Here is a 16,162-nt window from a genome sequence, read left to right on the forward strand (position 1 = left end):
ATTTATGCAGTAAACCTAAGTCTTTGCTATATTTGTAGGCTAAAGATTCAAATTGCTATTTCATTTTAAACAACAATGTGACATATAGCAATAAAGTCCAGAATCGGACTAGATGCTTTCTTATGTTGGCCTCACTAGTCTTTGTGGAGAAAGTTACTTATTCTCAGTACATCTTAATTTTATCAAAAGTAAAATGAGGGTTCTGAGAGTACACACAATAAAAGTACAACAGGAATTAAATGTGCTTGTAGCATAAGAAAAAATGGGGCTCTTGTCAATATTTTTACTGAGAAAGACCTTGTCATTACTTTTGTCTCTCCTGAAACAAAACTCTTACACACTGAAAATAAATTCTCCTAATTTGATACTAGCGCTTTCTTTTCACAGGTTCCCCTTTGTGGGTCAGTCAGTGACTGGAACACAAAACAGTGAAGGCCAGAATCTCCTCCCACAGGCAATGCCTCAGGTAATTCTGATTGAAACTGGTCACTCTGGAATGATGTGAGGTTCTCATTTGACTTTTAGACCATTTCTAGAAAGTGTTGGCTAGGCTTAGAGCACTGCCAAATATGTGACTGGCTTGGCTCAGCCGAAAGGCAAAGCTTTTAAAAGTTGACTGTAATTTCTGAAAAGACTGTAAGATACACAGTAACTTAGAAACTAATAGCCTAGCATGTTCTGACTTGGGTTTGGGTTTTTTAACTTCAGAAAGATATTTTTGTATCCTGAATTTTGGAATGGATTTGTTAAACTTAAAATGTAAACTACTATAAATGGAAAATAATGATATCGATAAAGTTCTTTTAGATACAGATAGACCTGGTGGCACTGTGGGCTAAGCACTGGGCTCCTGCATTTCAACCTCACAGCCACGTCTCTAGAGGGAGATGAGGTCATCTGCCCCTGGAAAGATTCACAGTCTCAGAAACCCTGTGGGCAATAGGAATCAGAATCGACTTAGATGACAGTGGGTTGTGGTTAGGTTCTACTTTTATTCCTTGGAATAATTTAGCTTTTTGAATAGTTACCATTTATAATACTCAGGTCTAAGTGTGTATTTTTAAATAAACTGTTCCTAGTGTCAAGCAGAATATCTAGGGAGGTAGACTTGCCTATTTCATGTAGTATTTTCTTAAGGTTTTTAAATCTTTGTCAGTATCTAAGAGAAGAAGAGAGAGAAAGCTACCTACTTTCTCTGGAAAATTTCCCCTTTTGCTCAGACTTAATATGTTGATAATTATATCCCTTTCATTACTAATTGAGAGATAGATACAAGAGGGAAAGCATAGGCTGTGTACTGAGTTTTTGAAAAGATAACAGTTCTATACATTTCCTCTGTGGTGTTGGCCAAGTTCTCGTAATTCTGTTTTTTGCTCTATTAAATAATCCACCTGTTTTGCAGTATTATAAGAATTATACACAGTGCATTCTGACTACTATTATCATTCATAATCATTACTTACATATAACTGATGTCTAACAACTTAGTTTTCTGACTGTTGCCAGGGAATTGTGAGATTAATAACTAATAATTCAATTTTCCTGGAAAAACTCAGATATTTCAATAAGAAATAACACTTATTTTTAATTCGTGTCTTTTTCTTTTATTTTCATTATATGCTAGTGGAATTTTTTGAGATCTAAATTCTGTATTTAACTGAATCTAGATACAGAAGAAACCACATAGATTTCATCCAACAGTAACTGAAGACATGGCGCTCTAGTTTAACTGACATTCAGAGCATACTGCCATTGATTTGGTTCCGACTCTTACCCTATGGGACAGGATAGAACGGCCCCTTGGGGTTCTCAAGACTGAAAATCTTAGAGGAACAGCAAGCCTCCTCCTTCTCCTGTGGAGCAGCTAGTAGAGCCAAACCGCTGGCCCTGGGAGTTCATACTTAAGCCACTGTGCCACCAGGGCCCCTATCCTAATGTTGGCAACCATTTGCCCCAACATTTAGTTTCTAAAGAATAATCCTTTACCTTGAACATAATTGTTATTTGAATAAAACCTAGGAAATATAACAGTTAAGACATAATTTTCAAAAATTTGTCGTTACCACTAAATTCACTCTTCTTTCTAATGAAATTCCAGACTCTAAATATTAGTTGTAGAAAATTAAAGTTGGGTTTTTTTCCCCTTCCATTTCTTTTCCTTTCATACATTTTAAAGTTATTTTTCCTACATAAATGAAATGTGGAATAAACCTCTTCATAAATTTTACTTATTTTAGGATGGCAGTATAACACATCAGATATCTAGGCCTAATCCTCCAAATTTTGGTCCAGGCTTTGTCAGTAAGTATAAATCTAATAAGTTATATATTTTCTGGGCATTGCTTATAGCACTGTGTTTGTATTCTTCTAAAAATGTGGAGTTAGATCAGGTGCCCTCATCTTTACCAAACACCACTACCCTATACTCTTTTCCAAGGCATGTGCTTTCATTGTTCTTTCTTGCTATGCATGAAAAATTATAGATAGAAATGAGTGTTTTAATACAGAAAAATGATCTTCCCAATTCTCTTCAATATCGTTGTTATTGGTTATTCTTGAATATAGATTAGGCACCTTAACATTTATAGAGTTGGGTCACTTCCTGCTCTAAAGGTTGTCTTCCTTGAGTGACAGGGATCCTAAATGGGAAAAGCAAAGTAACGTAATATGCATAGAAATAAGTTGGGTATAACAGCATGGTGTGAGGGTCAAGTACACAGTGCACCATTGAACCCTTCCTTTCTAGTTACCTTCAGGGGTCCCAAGGTGGTTCAGTTAAAGATCTCCCCAAACTAAACCTTTCTGAAATCTTCAGACTGTTTAGCTAACTTTTTTTCACCATTATTTTTCATTTTGCTCACCTCTGCTCTCCTGGTTCCAGAAACCAGAAAGGCTTTCCTTGCGGTAGGTCTCATTCTACCAGAAGCAGAACTTCTGAAATCTTGTGAAAAAGCCTGTTCTTGAAAAATGCCCTACAAATTCAGTAGACTGGATTTCAAGTTCATACGTTACTGGAACTTTTGAATTTAGGAACAAAACCAAAGTCTGACCTTTTGAAATCCCCTCAGCATTAATTATAATTTGAGAATATATTTGCATTAAAAACAAGGAAACTTCTGTAACCAACTGGCTTTTTCTGGCTTTATTGTGCCCATTGGCTTTGGCTAGAGTTTTAATGTATGGCAGTATTCTATTATCATTATTGTTTTTAACCAATGTCCTCCAGACTATTGTATACATTCACTGATATGTCATGTAGTGAGTTAAAAAGGTATATTCAGAATTTCACTACCATATAAGAGTGGTTTTTGCTTTTGCTTTTTGAGTTGCAATGAAGTGCCCTTAGAATAAAACAAAATATATTACACACTGAAAAGCCATAACTATTTGTGAGAGTAGCAACAGCAGTCACAAAGGTGGAAAGTAGTTTACCTCAGTCACCTTCCTTTGCTTAGCTACAGGAGTAAAAATCACAAAATTGATTAAGATATCAGTGTTTTAGATTTAATGAATTTCCTCTAAACATTTATAAAACATTTCTGTTTAAAAAATAAACATTTCTGTTTAGGGGCTTACTTATTTATAAAGAAATTGGGAAATCCTATAAATTAAAGAAAATGAGCATAGGAAATGATTACTTAATCCATGGCCTGAGTCTTAACAGAAAATTCTGCCTCCAAAACCTGTTAAATTGTATTGACACTTGATATCACTTAGTAGTTTTGTTCATGAGTTAGAGAGTTTGATAGTTCATTAGATTAAAAAAAAACATTTCAGTATCCTGCTTCTCCCAGATGTGATTTAAAGTATTTTTAAATGTTAAGTGTCTTAAACACGTTCTTTGGCTTTCAAAATTACTTTTTGAAACTCAACTAATTTATAGTAGCATATTAGTCAAATACTTGATAGAGTATTTTAAAATTAGCCACTAAAAGGCTATGGTACAGCTGCAGTTCTTTTTTAAAAAATTGATTTGCTAACTTTTATAATATTAGAAACTTTAGAAAATACAAGATGAATTTAACACAAGAAAAAATTTTAAATTTTTTTCTTCAGATGATTCACAACGTAAACAATATGAAGAATGGCTTCAGGAGACCCAACAGCTTCTTCAGATGCAGCAGAAATATCTTGAAGAACAAATTGGTGCACATAGAAAATCTAAGAAGGCCCTTTCAGCGAAGCAGCGTACTGCCAAGAAAGCTGGGCGTGAGTTTCCAGAAGAGGATGCCGAACAGCTCAAGCATGTTACTGAGCAGCAAAGCATGGTTCAAAAACAGCTGGAGCAGGTAATAAATATGCCAAGTGGAAATTGTCAACCATTAATTAACACGATTTTTTCATTGATAATACAAGATTGATGAATAGTGTCAAATGGCATATAAAAAGTACACTGGCAAAAAGACACAGGCCAAATATCTATTATTAATAGATGGGAGAACAGTGCCAGTCCTTACTCCAGAGTAGTAGTCACACAGCATGTACTTACTGAAGGCAGTGGAAGAGATTTGATTTAGAATGCTTTTTCATCCTGTTCAGCATCCCTGCTATAGTTAGGGATATTCAGTTACTTCCCTGCATCAAGAAAGCACTGTGGGATGGCCATGCTCCGCAATCATCTGAGATCCTTTAGCTTTCTTTGGGGCAGATCTTAAGGGAAATCCTCACTTCAGTAGGAAATAAGAATCAGAAAGTATCTTTTCACTTGAAGTTGACCTTTTCTTTACCATATACTTAGTTCTCCCTGGTCTGATGGAATTTATTTGAGGCACTCTACTTGTTGTTTATGAGGTGTTTCTTCCCCCTTCTAAATGTTTTCATCTTTAGAATACACTGGTATATCTTCTGTAAAGGACTTCATTAAGAAATATGAAATCATTTTACTGTGAATCTTCCGTTATAAACTTAGATGTGTTTCAAAATTATCTAGCTGAATACATATCACACCTAAAGAAGTAAAATTTAAAACTTTTATTTAAAATAAAACTGCTCAAAAAGAATTCATTGCCTACACCCAGGTATTTACCCAAGTGATGAAAATCATAAGTTCATGTAAAAAGCTGTCGGTGAATAGTTTTAATGACTCTTTCATAATCACCATAGTAAAAGACTAGAAATAACCCAGATAGATGCTTTCAGTGGTGAACAGCAAACTGTGGTACATCCAAACAAAGGATTTGGGGGAAATTACCAGTGTTTTCAATTTAATAAATTTCCTCAAAATAAAGCTGAATTAGTCCTTTCTAAAACATATTGGCTTCATTCCTGTTCTTCATTCCTGTTTAGAGCCTTCTTAGCTATTAAAAAAAATTGGGCAATCGTGAAAACTAGTGTAGGAAATGATATACTTAATCCATGGTCAGTTACTTCATGGATCAAATTAAAAATAAAAGATTTCAGAGGCATTATGCTGAATATAAAAAGCTGTTCCCCAAAATTTATATTCTCTATGATTGCATTTATCTAACGTTCTTCATAGTCATTAGGATTAGAAATAAGGGAAATTAATTTGACTACAAAAAGGCAGAAGTAAGGAATTTTTAATTTTCACCTATATTATTTAACTTTCTCAAGAATTATCTAAAGAAGATTAAATAAGATAGTATATGTGAAAGTGCATACTAGAATGATTTTGTCCAGAAAGCACTCAAATTTTTATTGTGTCAGTTTTCTCTGAATCCCCCTTTGAAGTGTTTTTCAAAATTGCGCAATTTTATATGTTTTAAAATTTAAATTTTAACACGATTATGTGCTAAAAGTTAAATCTCACAGTTATTGTAATCTTATGTGTTAGTGTCACTCTTTGGACATCATAAGTAATTGCTTACTGTAGAGTTGTAGTTTACTGTTTTATACTACTTTTGAGATGTATTTAAAATTTTAGTGACTTGAACAACAATCTTTTATTAATAAGAAATTTGTTTTTAGAATTTCTGTTTTTAGTACTCAACTTACAAGGTTTTATAGATATTTTTAGAAAAATCCTATTGTTAAAATATTTGGCCAAGACTTACAAATCCTTTTTTTTTTTTTTTTGGTGGTGAGTTTTGCCATTGTTTATACAAAATACTTTTGCTTCTAGGATTTATTTGTCTTCTGTATAAGACTCTCATTATCAGCCAACTTTTCAGTTGACTGTATGTAATATAGTCAGTATATGTAAGTAAGTAATAATTAATTTCATTCTAGATTCGCAAACAACAGAAAGAGCATGCAGAGCTAATTGAAGATTACCGCATCAAGCAGCAGCAGCAACAGTGTGCAGTGGCCCCACCTACCATAATGTCTGGTGTCCAGCCCCAGCCATCCTTGGTTCCAGGAGCCCCTCCACCTTCCATGAGTCAGCCCAACTTCCCCATGGTGCCACCGCAGCTGCAGCACCAGCAGCACACAACAGTCATGCCTGGCCATACCAGCCCTGCAAGAATGCCCAGTTTACCTGGATGGCAGCCTAACAGTGCTCCTGCCCACCTGCCCCTCAATCCTCCTCGGATTCCAGCCCCAGTTTCCCAATTGCCACTGAAAACCTGTGCATCAGCCCCAGGAACAGTGTCAAGTGCAAATCCACAGAGTGGACCACCACCACGGGTAGAATTTGATGACAATAACCCCTTTAGTGAAAGCTTTCAAGAACGAGAACGGAAGGAACGTTTGCGAGAACAGCAAGAAAGACAGCGAATCCAACTCATGCAAGAAGTAGATAGACAAAGAGCTTTGCAGCAGAGGATGGAAATGGAGCAACATAGTCTGATGGGCTCAGAGCTTGGTAGTAGGACAGCTGTGTCCCAGATTCCATTCTACAGCTCTGATTTACCTTGTGATTATATTCAACCTCCAAGACCCCTTCAGCAGTCCCCACAGCACCAACAGCAAATGGGGCACGTTTTACAGCAGCAGAATATGCAAGTGTCTGTGAATTCTCCCCCTGCTCATACTTTCATGCAAACAAATGAGCGAAGACAAGTAGGGCCTCCCTCTTTTGTTCCTGATTCACCATCAATTCCTGGTGGTAATCCAAATTTCCACTCTAAGCAGATGCATGGAAGTCTTTCTGGGACCACTTTCCAACAGTCACAGGTAAGGCTTCCTTTTACACCTGCATTACCAGAAGCACCTCCAGTAACTAATAGTGGTCTTCCATGTGGCCAAGACTCCACAGTAACCCATGGACAAAGTTACCCAGGATCAAACCAGTCTCTCATTCAGTTGTATTCTGACATAATCCCAGAAGAAAAGGGGAAGAAGAAAAGAACAAGGAAAAAGAAAAAAGATGACGATGCAGAATCCACCAAGGCACCATCAACTCCTCATTCAGATGTAACTGCTCCGCCAACTCCAAGTATCTCAGAAACTACCTCCACTCCTGTTGTGAACACACCCAGTAAGCTTCCGCAGCAAGTGGAACAAGAGACAGCGGAACCAGGAGGCCCACCGACCCCTGGTACAGCAGGCAACCAACTGTGTACAGAATCCGAAAACAAACAATTCACGAGTGATGGTTCAAAAGGAACTCCAAACCAACAGCCTCTTGCAAATCCAGAGGTGGAAAAGGTTTCTTCGGAAACCCCTGCCAAAATTGAAGAGATAAAACTAGAACTGGCTGAAACAGAGCAGTGCCCTGGCCAAGATGAGCCTAAATTAGAAGACCAGACCAGTAATAAAGTAGAAGAAAAAGCTGTAGTCCGTCCTGTCTCCTCAGCCCAGAGTCCCCCTCATCCTGTTGGGGCCCCTGCTGCCAAAGATGCAGGGAATGAACTTCTGAAACACTTGTTGAAAAATAAGAAGTCATCTGCCCTTTTAAATCAAAAACCTGAAAGCAATTTTTGTTCGGACGATGACCACCGAAAAGATGATAAGCTAACTGGGAAGAAGAACCCCGCTGAAGGATTGGTAAGTTTGAATCCTGAAAATGACCACTTAGTTTTTTTCTTAGTTTGTTTACAGTAGACTGTCAACATCTATAGTAATTTCAGTGCTATTTTGCAACCTTTTTACTCTAAAGCACCATTATTGTATTGTTACCTCTGAGTAACCCGTTTATTAGTTATTGCCCTATTAAGTAATATGACTATATTAAGCAGTTTTTTATTGTATACAAAGATCGTGGAAAATTGGAATGAAAAGATAATTAAGTTTTCCATTAACTTGGGGCCACTACTTGTGTATATATTTTTTTCAATTAATAATTTGTAATATATTCCATATATAATATGTACCTGATAATTATACTTCCTGAGCTGATCTAACCAAAGCAAAGAAAGTAAATGATTAGATTTGTGTGCATATGTTTATTGCAGTTGCGACTTAATTTTCCTATTAATATACCTTTTAGATTCTCAGAGAAAACTCAGATTGAAAACCCGTTGTGTTAACCATGTACTCATTCTTAATGTCATATAAATTTAATCTTACTATGTGAGTGCAAGTTTGTTTTGGTAATTTTCCATGTGTATATTTTACTTGTATAATTTTTAAAGCCATAGGCTTATTTCATCATCATTAACATATACCATAATTTTTTAATCTAGAATTTATGAAACTCATGGTTTTCTTATATTTTTTCCTTTATCTAACAAGCTTAATTATAACACTTTAACAAAATTCCTTCTTGGGCTCCGCCCCACCATCCCCCTGCTCTCTACCCACTCCCCTCAATTTCAGCTAACTACCTTGAGATATTTCCTACATTGAAGTTTCTAGGTCATGAGAATTGGTCTGTTTGAGTTCTTGTAGCATATAGCCTCCTTGAATTTAAAAGCTGCAGTGCTTCTCAAATTAGAATTTATCATTTTATAAGGATAGAGTGCAATTAAATTGTCCAAATAAGAGTTGTTCCTCTCATTTCCCTTATTTATTTCTTTGACCATTCCTTAGAGAATGAGTGACTAGATTTCTGTAACTTTTAGTAATTAAGCTTTTTTAATCATATTTGTTAACAGTAAGTATGACAAAGTGTCCAGGTGAGTAGCCATTTTCTCCATTGCAACCTATGTCTGTTAGAAGACCAAACTACGTGGAACCCCCTGGAAGTCCTCTGATTTTACCTTTTCCTGTATGCTGCTACTTCTGCCTCTCTCATTCAACTTTCTTTTATACATATGGCCAACATCTTTTCATCTTTTAAAACTCAATTCTGGAATCATCATCTCCAAGATGCTTTTTTCCAACTCAGCCAGTCTTTAATGTGTTTCGATGCTCTTTCCATTGCTATGGTACCATTGCTTGTTTTTAGTTGCTATTGCGTCTGTTTCAGTTCATGGAGACGCCATGTGTGCAGAGTGGAACTGTTTCTTAGGGTTTTCAAAGCCTTTTGGAAGCAGGTGGCCAGGCCTGTCTTTCTAGACACATCTAGGTTGGTTCAAACCACAAATCTGTTGGGTAGTTGATTGAGTGATTAACTGTTTATATCACCAGGGATTCAGCAGTATCATTTCAACTACTTAAATAGCTCCTTAAATAGCATACTCTACATCTTCACTATCCTTATATCTTAGTACCTAATTTGTTACTTGGCACATGGTAGGTACTCAGGGTAGTGAAGAAGCACTACTGTTTTTCTGTAGAAATATACAAGGTGTTATGATAGAGAAAGAGGTGAAGTCCGTTGCATATGTGTAAATATTTAACCCAGTGGCATAGGATTGTAGCCATTTGGGAGGGCAGTGATCAATAAATCATCCCATTGCCATCAAGTCTATATTCTGGCTCACAGCAACCGTATACAGAGTTTCTGACGCTATAACTATGTAAAGGAACAGAAAGTTTCACCTTTCTCCTGCACTGCTCCGTTTTTGGTGGCACCAACCTTTTAGTTAGCTGTACATTGCTTCCTGACAGCTACACCAGAGCTCTTAGCAAGCAGTAGCTGGAGATGGTTTACTAATAGGGGTAAAGACTTGTTACCATAGAGTCCTGATGCCGTGATATTCTGAGTTTATACAATTATACTGGAAATGTAGTTATTATTTTTTTGTTTTAATTAATCATTTTATTGGGAGTTATTAGAGATATCATAACATTTCATAGTTCAGTCACATCAAGCAGAATTGTATAATTTCTACACAATCCGTTTAAATACTTTTTTCCCTTCTTGTTTCAGCTTCCCTCTTTCCCCACCACCCTCTACCCTACCATCCAGGAAAATACCCCCTTTTCTTTTCCTATAATAGTTTTTTTGCCATAACTTACACATTCCAATATATTCATTTCACATACAATTCTATTATTCGATCCTATTGTGTGGGATGCACACATGTCCTGATTTTATTTTATTTTTAGGTGCTGGTACAACTCTTAACACAATCCATACATACATCAGTTGTGTAAAGTACATTTGTACATTAATTGCCCTCATCATTCTCAAAACATTTGCTATCTACCTAAGCCCCTGGCATCAGCTCCTCACTTTTCCCCTCCCTCCCTTCCCTACCCTCCCTCATGAGCCCTTGATAATTTATAAATTATTATTTTGTCATATCTTGCCCTGTCCAACATCTCCCTTTACCCACTTTTCTGTTGTCCGTTCCCCAGGGAGAAGGTCACATGTATATCCTTGTAATCGGTTCCCTCTTTCCAACCCACTCTCCCTCCACCCTCCCAGTATCGCCACTCACACCCCTGGTCCTGAAGGGATCATTGACCTGGATTCCCTGCATTTACAGTTCCTATCTGTACCAGTGTACATCCTCTTGTCTAGCCAGATTTGTAAGGTAGAATTGGGATCATGATAGTGGGATAGGAGGAAGCATTTAGGAACTAGAGGAAAATTGTATGTTTCATCGTTGCTACATTGCACCCTGACTGGCTCGTCTCCTCCCCGAGTCCCTTTTGTAAGGGGATGTCCAGTGACCTACAAATGGGCTTTGGGTCTCCACTCTGCACTCCCCCCCATTCACTATGATATAATTTTTTGTTCTGATGATGCCTAATACCTGATCCTTCGACAGCTCGTGATCATACAGGTTGGTGTGCTTCTTCCATGTGGGCTTTGTTGCTTCTGAGCTAGATGGCCGCTTGTTTACCAGAGATGTAGTTATTTTATCATCCTATAAATTGGATAAAATTCCCTTACTTTCCACGCACCCTTAAGGCAAAAATGTTGCTGCTATAGCTGAGTTCTCCATACTACTGGGGTTGCCATACAAACCCGAGAGCTTGAACAGTGATCGTAATAGGTTGTATGTATTTAACAATCCCTCTGCCTGGGCAATAGCTGAGCCCTACCACTAAGTATTGACCGACCCAATGTACACTACAAATCTGGCCTAAGGAGTATAAAATTCTAATATCTAAAATGCACAGAGATATAACTGGAAGAATAGCTCATGTGAGAATAGAGAAATAATGAGGGAAGGAAACAACTGAACTCTATAATGGTAGTTAGTTATATACACAGAGCTTCAAAAAGTGGGTGGAACAATGGAATTTTAAAATAGTGGAATTTTTCCACAAACTTTCTAAAGCCCCCCTCATATATATTAAGTACTTTATAGCATTAAAATTATGTTATGTGATAATGTTTAATGACCAGGGGTTGGGGGGAGTGCAGTGGACACATAGTATTAGAAGCAGCCACCAAAATAAAAGAAGTCAAATCATAGTCCCTTGTGTGGTTGCCACAAACAAGAGTCTGGAATTGTGTGTAACTTTCAGCCAAAAACAGACCAAGTTTGTGTTAGTCTGGGTAGACTAGAAAAACAAATCCATAGAAACTCATTGTGTATAAGAGAGAATTTTATAATTGTACATTAAGAAAGCATCCCAACCCTGTCCAGTCTAAGCCCCTGATACAATATTAGCCCATATGTCCAATACCAATCTATAAAGTCCTCTTCTTACTCACAAAACACATGCAATGATGCCAAATGCAGGAATATCAAAGGCCAGTGGGTGGGAAGTCTTTGGATCCAGTGGCGTTGTAAGCATCTTAGTGTTGGCAGGGATCTACACGTGGCTTCTCCAGGTCCAGGGTTCTGACTATATCAGGGTAGGTCCACATGGCTTCTCCAGAGGTTTATTGTTGTGTAGACAGTTTGATTCAGACGCCTAGTGGCCCTCTGCGTGGCAGAACGGAACACCACCCATCTGGTCCTATGCCATCCTGTGTGTGAGCCACTGTTCTAGCCACTGTGCCAATCCATCTTGTCAAGGGTTCTTCCTCCTTTTTGCTGCCCCTCTATTTTACCACCCATGATGTTCTTTTCCAGGTACTGGTCTCTCCTGACAACACGTCCAAAGTACATGTGACAGTCTAACCATCCTTGCCTCTAAGGAGCACACCGGCTGTACTTCTTCCAAGAAAGATTTGCTTATTCTTTGGGCAGCCCATGGTACTTCCAATACTCTTTGTGAGCACCATAATTCAAATGCATCAATTCTTCATCCCATTTGTACCAGTGTACATGCTCAGGTCTAGCCTACAGTGAAAGGCAGGGTTGGGGTCATGATAGTGGGGGATGAAGAAACCTCAAGGAACCAGAGGTGTGTTTCATCGGTACTGTACTGCACCCTGGTTGACTCATCCCTTCCTTGTGACCCTTCCATGAGGGGTGTCCCATTGTCTACAGATGGGTTTTGGGTCTCTGCTCCAACCCCCCTTGTTCTCAACAATATGGGAGTTTGATTTGGGTCTTCCGGTACCTGTTACCTGATCCCATCGGCAACTCATCACACAGGCTGGTGTTCTTCCATGTTGGCTTGTTGCTTTTCTGCTAGATAGCCCCTTGTTTAGTTTCAAGTCTTTAAGAACTCAGACACTATATCTTTTGATAGCCAGACACCAGCCACTTTCTTTACCACATTTGCTTATGCACCCATTTTGTCTTCAGCAATTGTGCCTGGAGGGTGAGCATCACAGAATGCCAGGTTGTTAGAACCAAGTGTTCTTGAATTGAGGGAAGGCTTGAGCAAAGGCCCGAAGTCTAACTACTACCTCAGTGTATTGGCACATAAATACATGTACATAGGTCAATACCTCTATTTTGTGAATTAATGTATTTACCTATGTACACACCTATTCTCCTACCTCTATCCTTAGCTTTGCTTCCTAGATCTTTCCTCTGGTTCCTTTTACCTTCCTCCTACCCCACCATCATGGTCTCCCTTCTTCTGCCTCTTATTAATTCCTCTCAACTAGGTTGCTATTGCTCTAATACCCCCAGGATCTCCACATCCTCCTCGTTGTTGATTTTAGTGCCCTAATTATTCTCCTTTCTATGGTGTTGTTTGCTCACTGCTCCATTCCCCCATTTTCTTCTACCTTCCTCAACTTTTTATAAACAATTCAGTATTCCCTTGTTCTGTTCACACAACTGCCTCTTGATCCATGTACTGATTCCACATGAAGTGTGGAAGTATTTTGGAATCTCCATTCTTCTCAGAGCTATCCATAGTTGGTTATGATCCACACAGTCGAATTCCTTGGTATAGTCAATAAAATTAAGCATCTCTCTGCTATTCTGCTTTCAGCCAAGATCCATCTGACATCGGTAATAAAAGTCCTCTTCTGGATCCTGTCTGAATTTCTGGCAGTTCCCTGTCAATATACTGCTGAACCGTTGTTTGGTGATCTCCAACAATATTTTACTTGCATGTGATAATAAGTATATGAAAACTTCTCAGCATTCTTGAATTTCTGCTTTCCAGCTCTTTGGAAAAGTTGATGGACTTTTGAGTCTGGATAGAGTTGATTTATGTTAAAAATGGTTTGTGGCTTAGGATGCTTACAATGGGACAAGCAAATTTGCATTTCTAACAAGTCCCACGCCTTTGCTGTTCTTAATGCAGCTTCTACTGCTACAGAGACCACAAGTCAGAACTACTGATGTACAGGGTCCATCAGCAGTATGAATCTGCCTCTACTTCTTCCACTACTTTATATGAACCAAGAATTATGTTTATTAGACTTTAATAGGGGAGGGAAGGAAGGACATCTAAAGAAGATATTGTGTGAAAATTACATGAAATTCAAATTTCATTTATTCAAGAATATAATTTTTTATAAGGCCATGCTCATTAATTTATGATTGTCTGGTTGTACTTAAAGTAAAAGATTGTTTTGAATAGTTGCAACAGGGACTTTATGGTTAACAGGGCCTGAAATAATTACCTTCTGACGCTTTATAGAAAAAGTTGGCAAATCTCAGCTTGGCCTTTTATCAAAGACTCAATACATTATATAAAGCTTAGCAACTATATTTATACCAACGTATAGAAAAAGCTTGAAAAGTTGTCCAACTTTAAAATTTGTCTCTAGCTGTCAATCACTGTATTAGAATTTCTTCAAGGACTAGTTTAATTTTGCTTTGTGACCATGAAGTAAAGTCATAAAAAGTTTATTTTCCTGTCTAGGTTATCTGTCATTGAATTTAAGTAAATAATTATCTAGGTTACCTCCCACTGATTTTAAGTAGAGACAGAACTGAAAGATGTCTTTGCCATCACCCAGGTTATCTCCATTTGACTTTATGTATACCAGATGCCAGTTGCCTCATGGTGACCCGTGTGTGCTCAATGAAGTTCTAAGGCTGTGACATGTCTGAAGCAGATCACCAGGTCTTTTCTTGGAAGGTTATGTTGTACAGTGGAAGCTCAAAATACATTTATGAGTACACATAAATTCAGTCTCTTTGGAATTCTTTCTGACTACTTTACCAGGAGTTTGAATGATATTACCCTTCAGGCAAAGTGCATTAAAGATTGGCTTGCTGTCACTCCCCTAGCCAGCCAGAGAGTAGTAACAAGGATTTGCCTAAAGATCTTGCTCTGGCATGTTCTTAATAGATGTTAGGGGTCTAGGGCCCCTTGATGAGTCATACCCTGACTACCTTGGTCAGAAGTCCCCAACCTAATCTTGTAAACCTTACTGTCTAGCATAATGTTCGTGCTCCACTCATGATGCATTGACCTGCTGCTAGTTAAGCTTTTGTGATAGTCCCCTTTGCCTTCCTGTGGCCTACTTAATATTCATGGATGTCATTAGAACCTCATGCTAATGGTTTCCCTCTTCCTGATAGTGTTTATTTGTATTTGCTGTTTAAAACTTAACTAAATTTTCTCTTTAAACTGTAAATGATATTAGGGTCTCTGGGACCCTAAAACGTAGTTCTGGATTAATTCACACTGACACCTTCTGGTTATTAGACAAGTGTTACTGTTGGCATACCCAGGGGCTTTATACTTTAAATTTGGTCATTACTTTTCAGTCAAATGTATGGCTTCAAACATATTGAGTGATCAGTGCTGTTTCTTTTTATTGATCTCTAGGAATCAGTTTTGAAGCTTTTTTTTTTTTTTTTAGTCTAGCAATTGTCTTGTCAGATATTCCACTTAACCAGTTGTCAAAGGAAACAAAGAATCTCCAAAATCACTAGGTAGAGTTCACCACTACACAATCCGGCTAGGAGCTTCATCTTCCCGGGCTACCAATGACCAGGAGTGCCAGTCTTCAGACCTGGCACCAGTGAGGCCAGACTCAAGGAGGAAGGCCACCTGTGAGAGAGAGTACTAGCAGCCTTTCTTAGCTCTCTGTCCTCAAGCTTGCAGCCTTCTGATTTCAGTACTTGAGAATGTTTGTAAAAGTGAGGTGTTTTCAAGGAAAAGTAGTAGATCATGTGACACCATTGTTTCTCTTATCCCCTTCACCGTTACCATCCATGTTAGGAATATGAATTCATGGATAAAACTGGAATCGTGAAATGTGTGAATAAACAGTTCACTTATTTCTTAACCTTTCCAATTACCTTAGCAAACTTTGGGGGCTCAAATGCAAGGTGGTTTTGGATGTAGCAACAATCAGTTGACAAAAACAGAGGGAGCAAGTGAAACCAAGAAACAGCGAAGCAAACGGGCTCCGAAAACTGGAGAGAAAGCAGCACCTCGCACAAAGAAAAGGAAAAAGGATGAAGAGGAGAAGACAGCTGTGTGCTCAAACACTGATGCTTTCACCCACTTGAAACAGGTGAGTCTTTCGTAGAGACTCCTTTAAAAATTCAACTGAGAGACCAAATGCTTTTTTTCAACTCTACTAAACAACATTTTATTGTGATCATTTCCTAATTAAATTAGGATGTTACAGGAATAAAAGACTTCTCAAATAGGAACCTAATAGATTCCTTATTTCCAAGCAAAATTATACGTTGTTATGGGCATCCAAAAAATACAA

General features: G+C 37.9%; 1 protein-coding gene across 15 annotated transcripts in view; it reads left to right on the forward strand.

Moving 5' to 3' along the window:
• KMT2C (lysine methyltransferase 2C) overlaps positions 1-16,162 on the forward strand; it is a 327,314-nt gene that overhangs the window by 274,982 nt on the left and 36,170 nt on the right. For all 15 annotated transcript variants that reach the window (XM_075550191.1, XM_075550199.1, XM_075550194.1 and 12 more), the window contains 5 exons: positions 388-466; positions 2,238-2,301; positions 4,057-4,289; positions 6,190-7,890; positions 15,746-15,958. In XM_075550191.1, the coding sequence (XP_075406306.1) occupies positions 388-466; positions 2,238-2,301; positions 4,057-4,289; positions 6,190-7,890; positions 15,746-15,958 (2,290 nt within the window). The remainder of the gene's footprint in view (positions 1-387; positions 467-2,237; positions 2,302-4,056; positions 4,290-6,189; positions 7,891-15,745; positions 15,959-16,162) is intronic.

The sequence above is a fragment of the Tenrec ecaudatus genome, chromosome 5 (assembly GCF_050624435.1).
Source record: "Tenrec ecaudatus isolate mTenEca1 chromosome 5, mTenEca1.hap1, whole genome shotgun sequence".
NCBI classification, from domain to species: domain Eukaryota; kingdom Metazoa; phylum Chordata; class Mammalia; order Afrosoricida; family Tenrecidae; genus Tenrec; species Tenrec ecaudatus.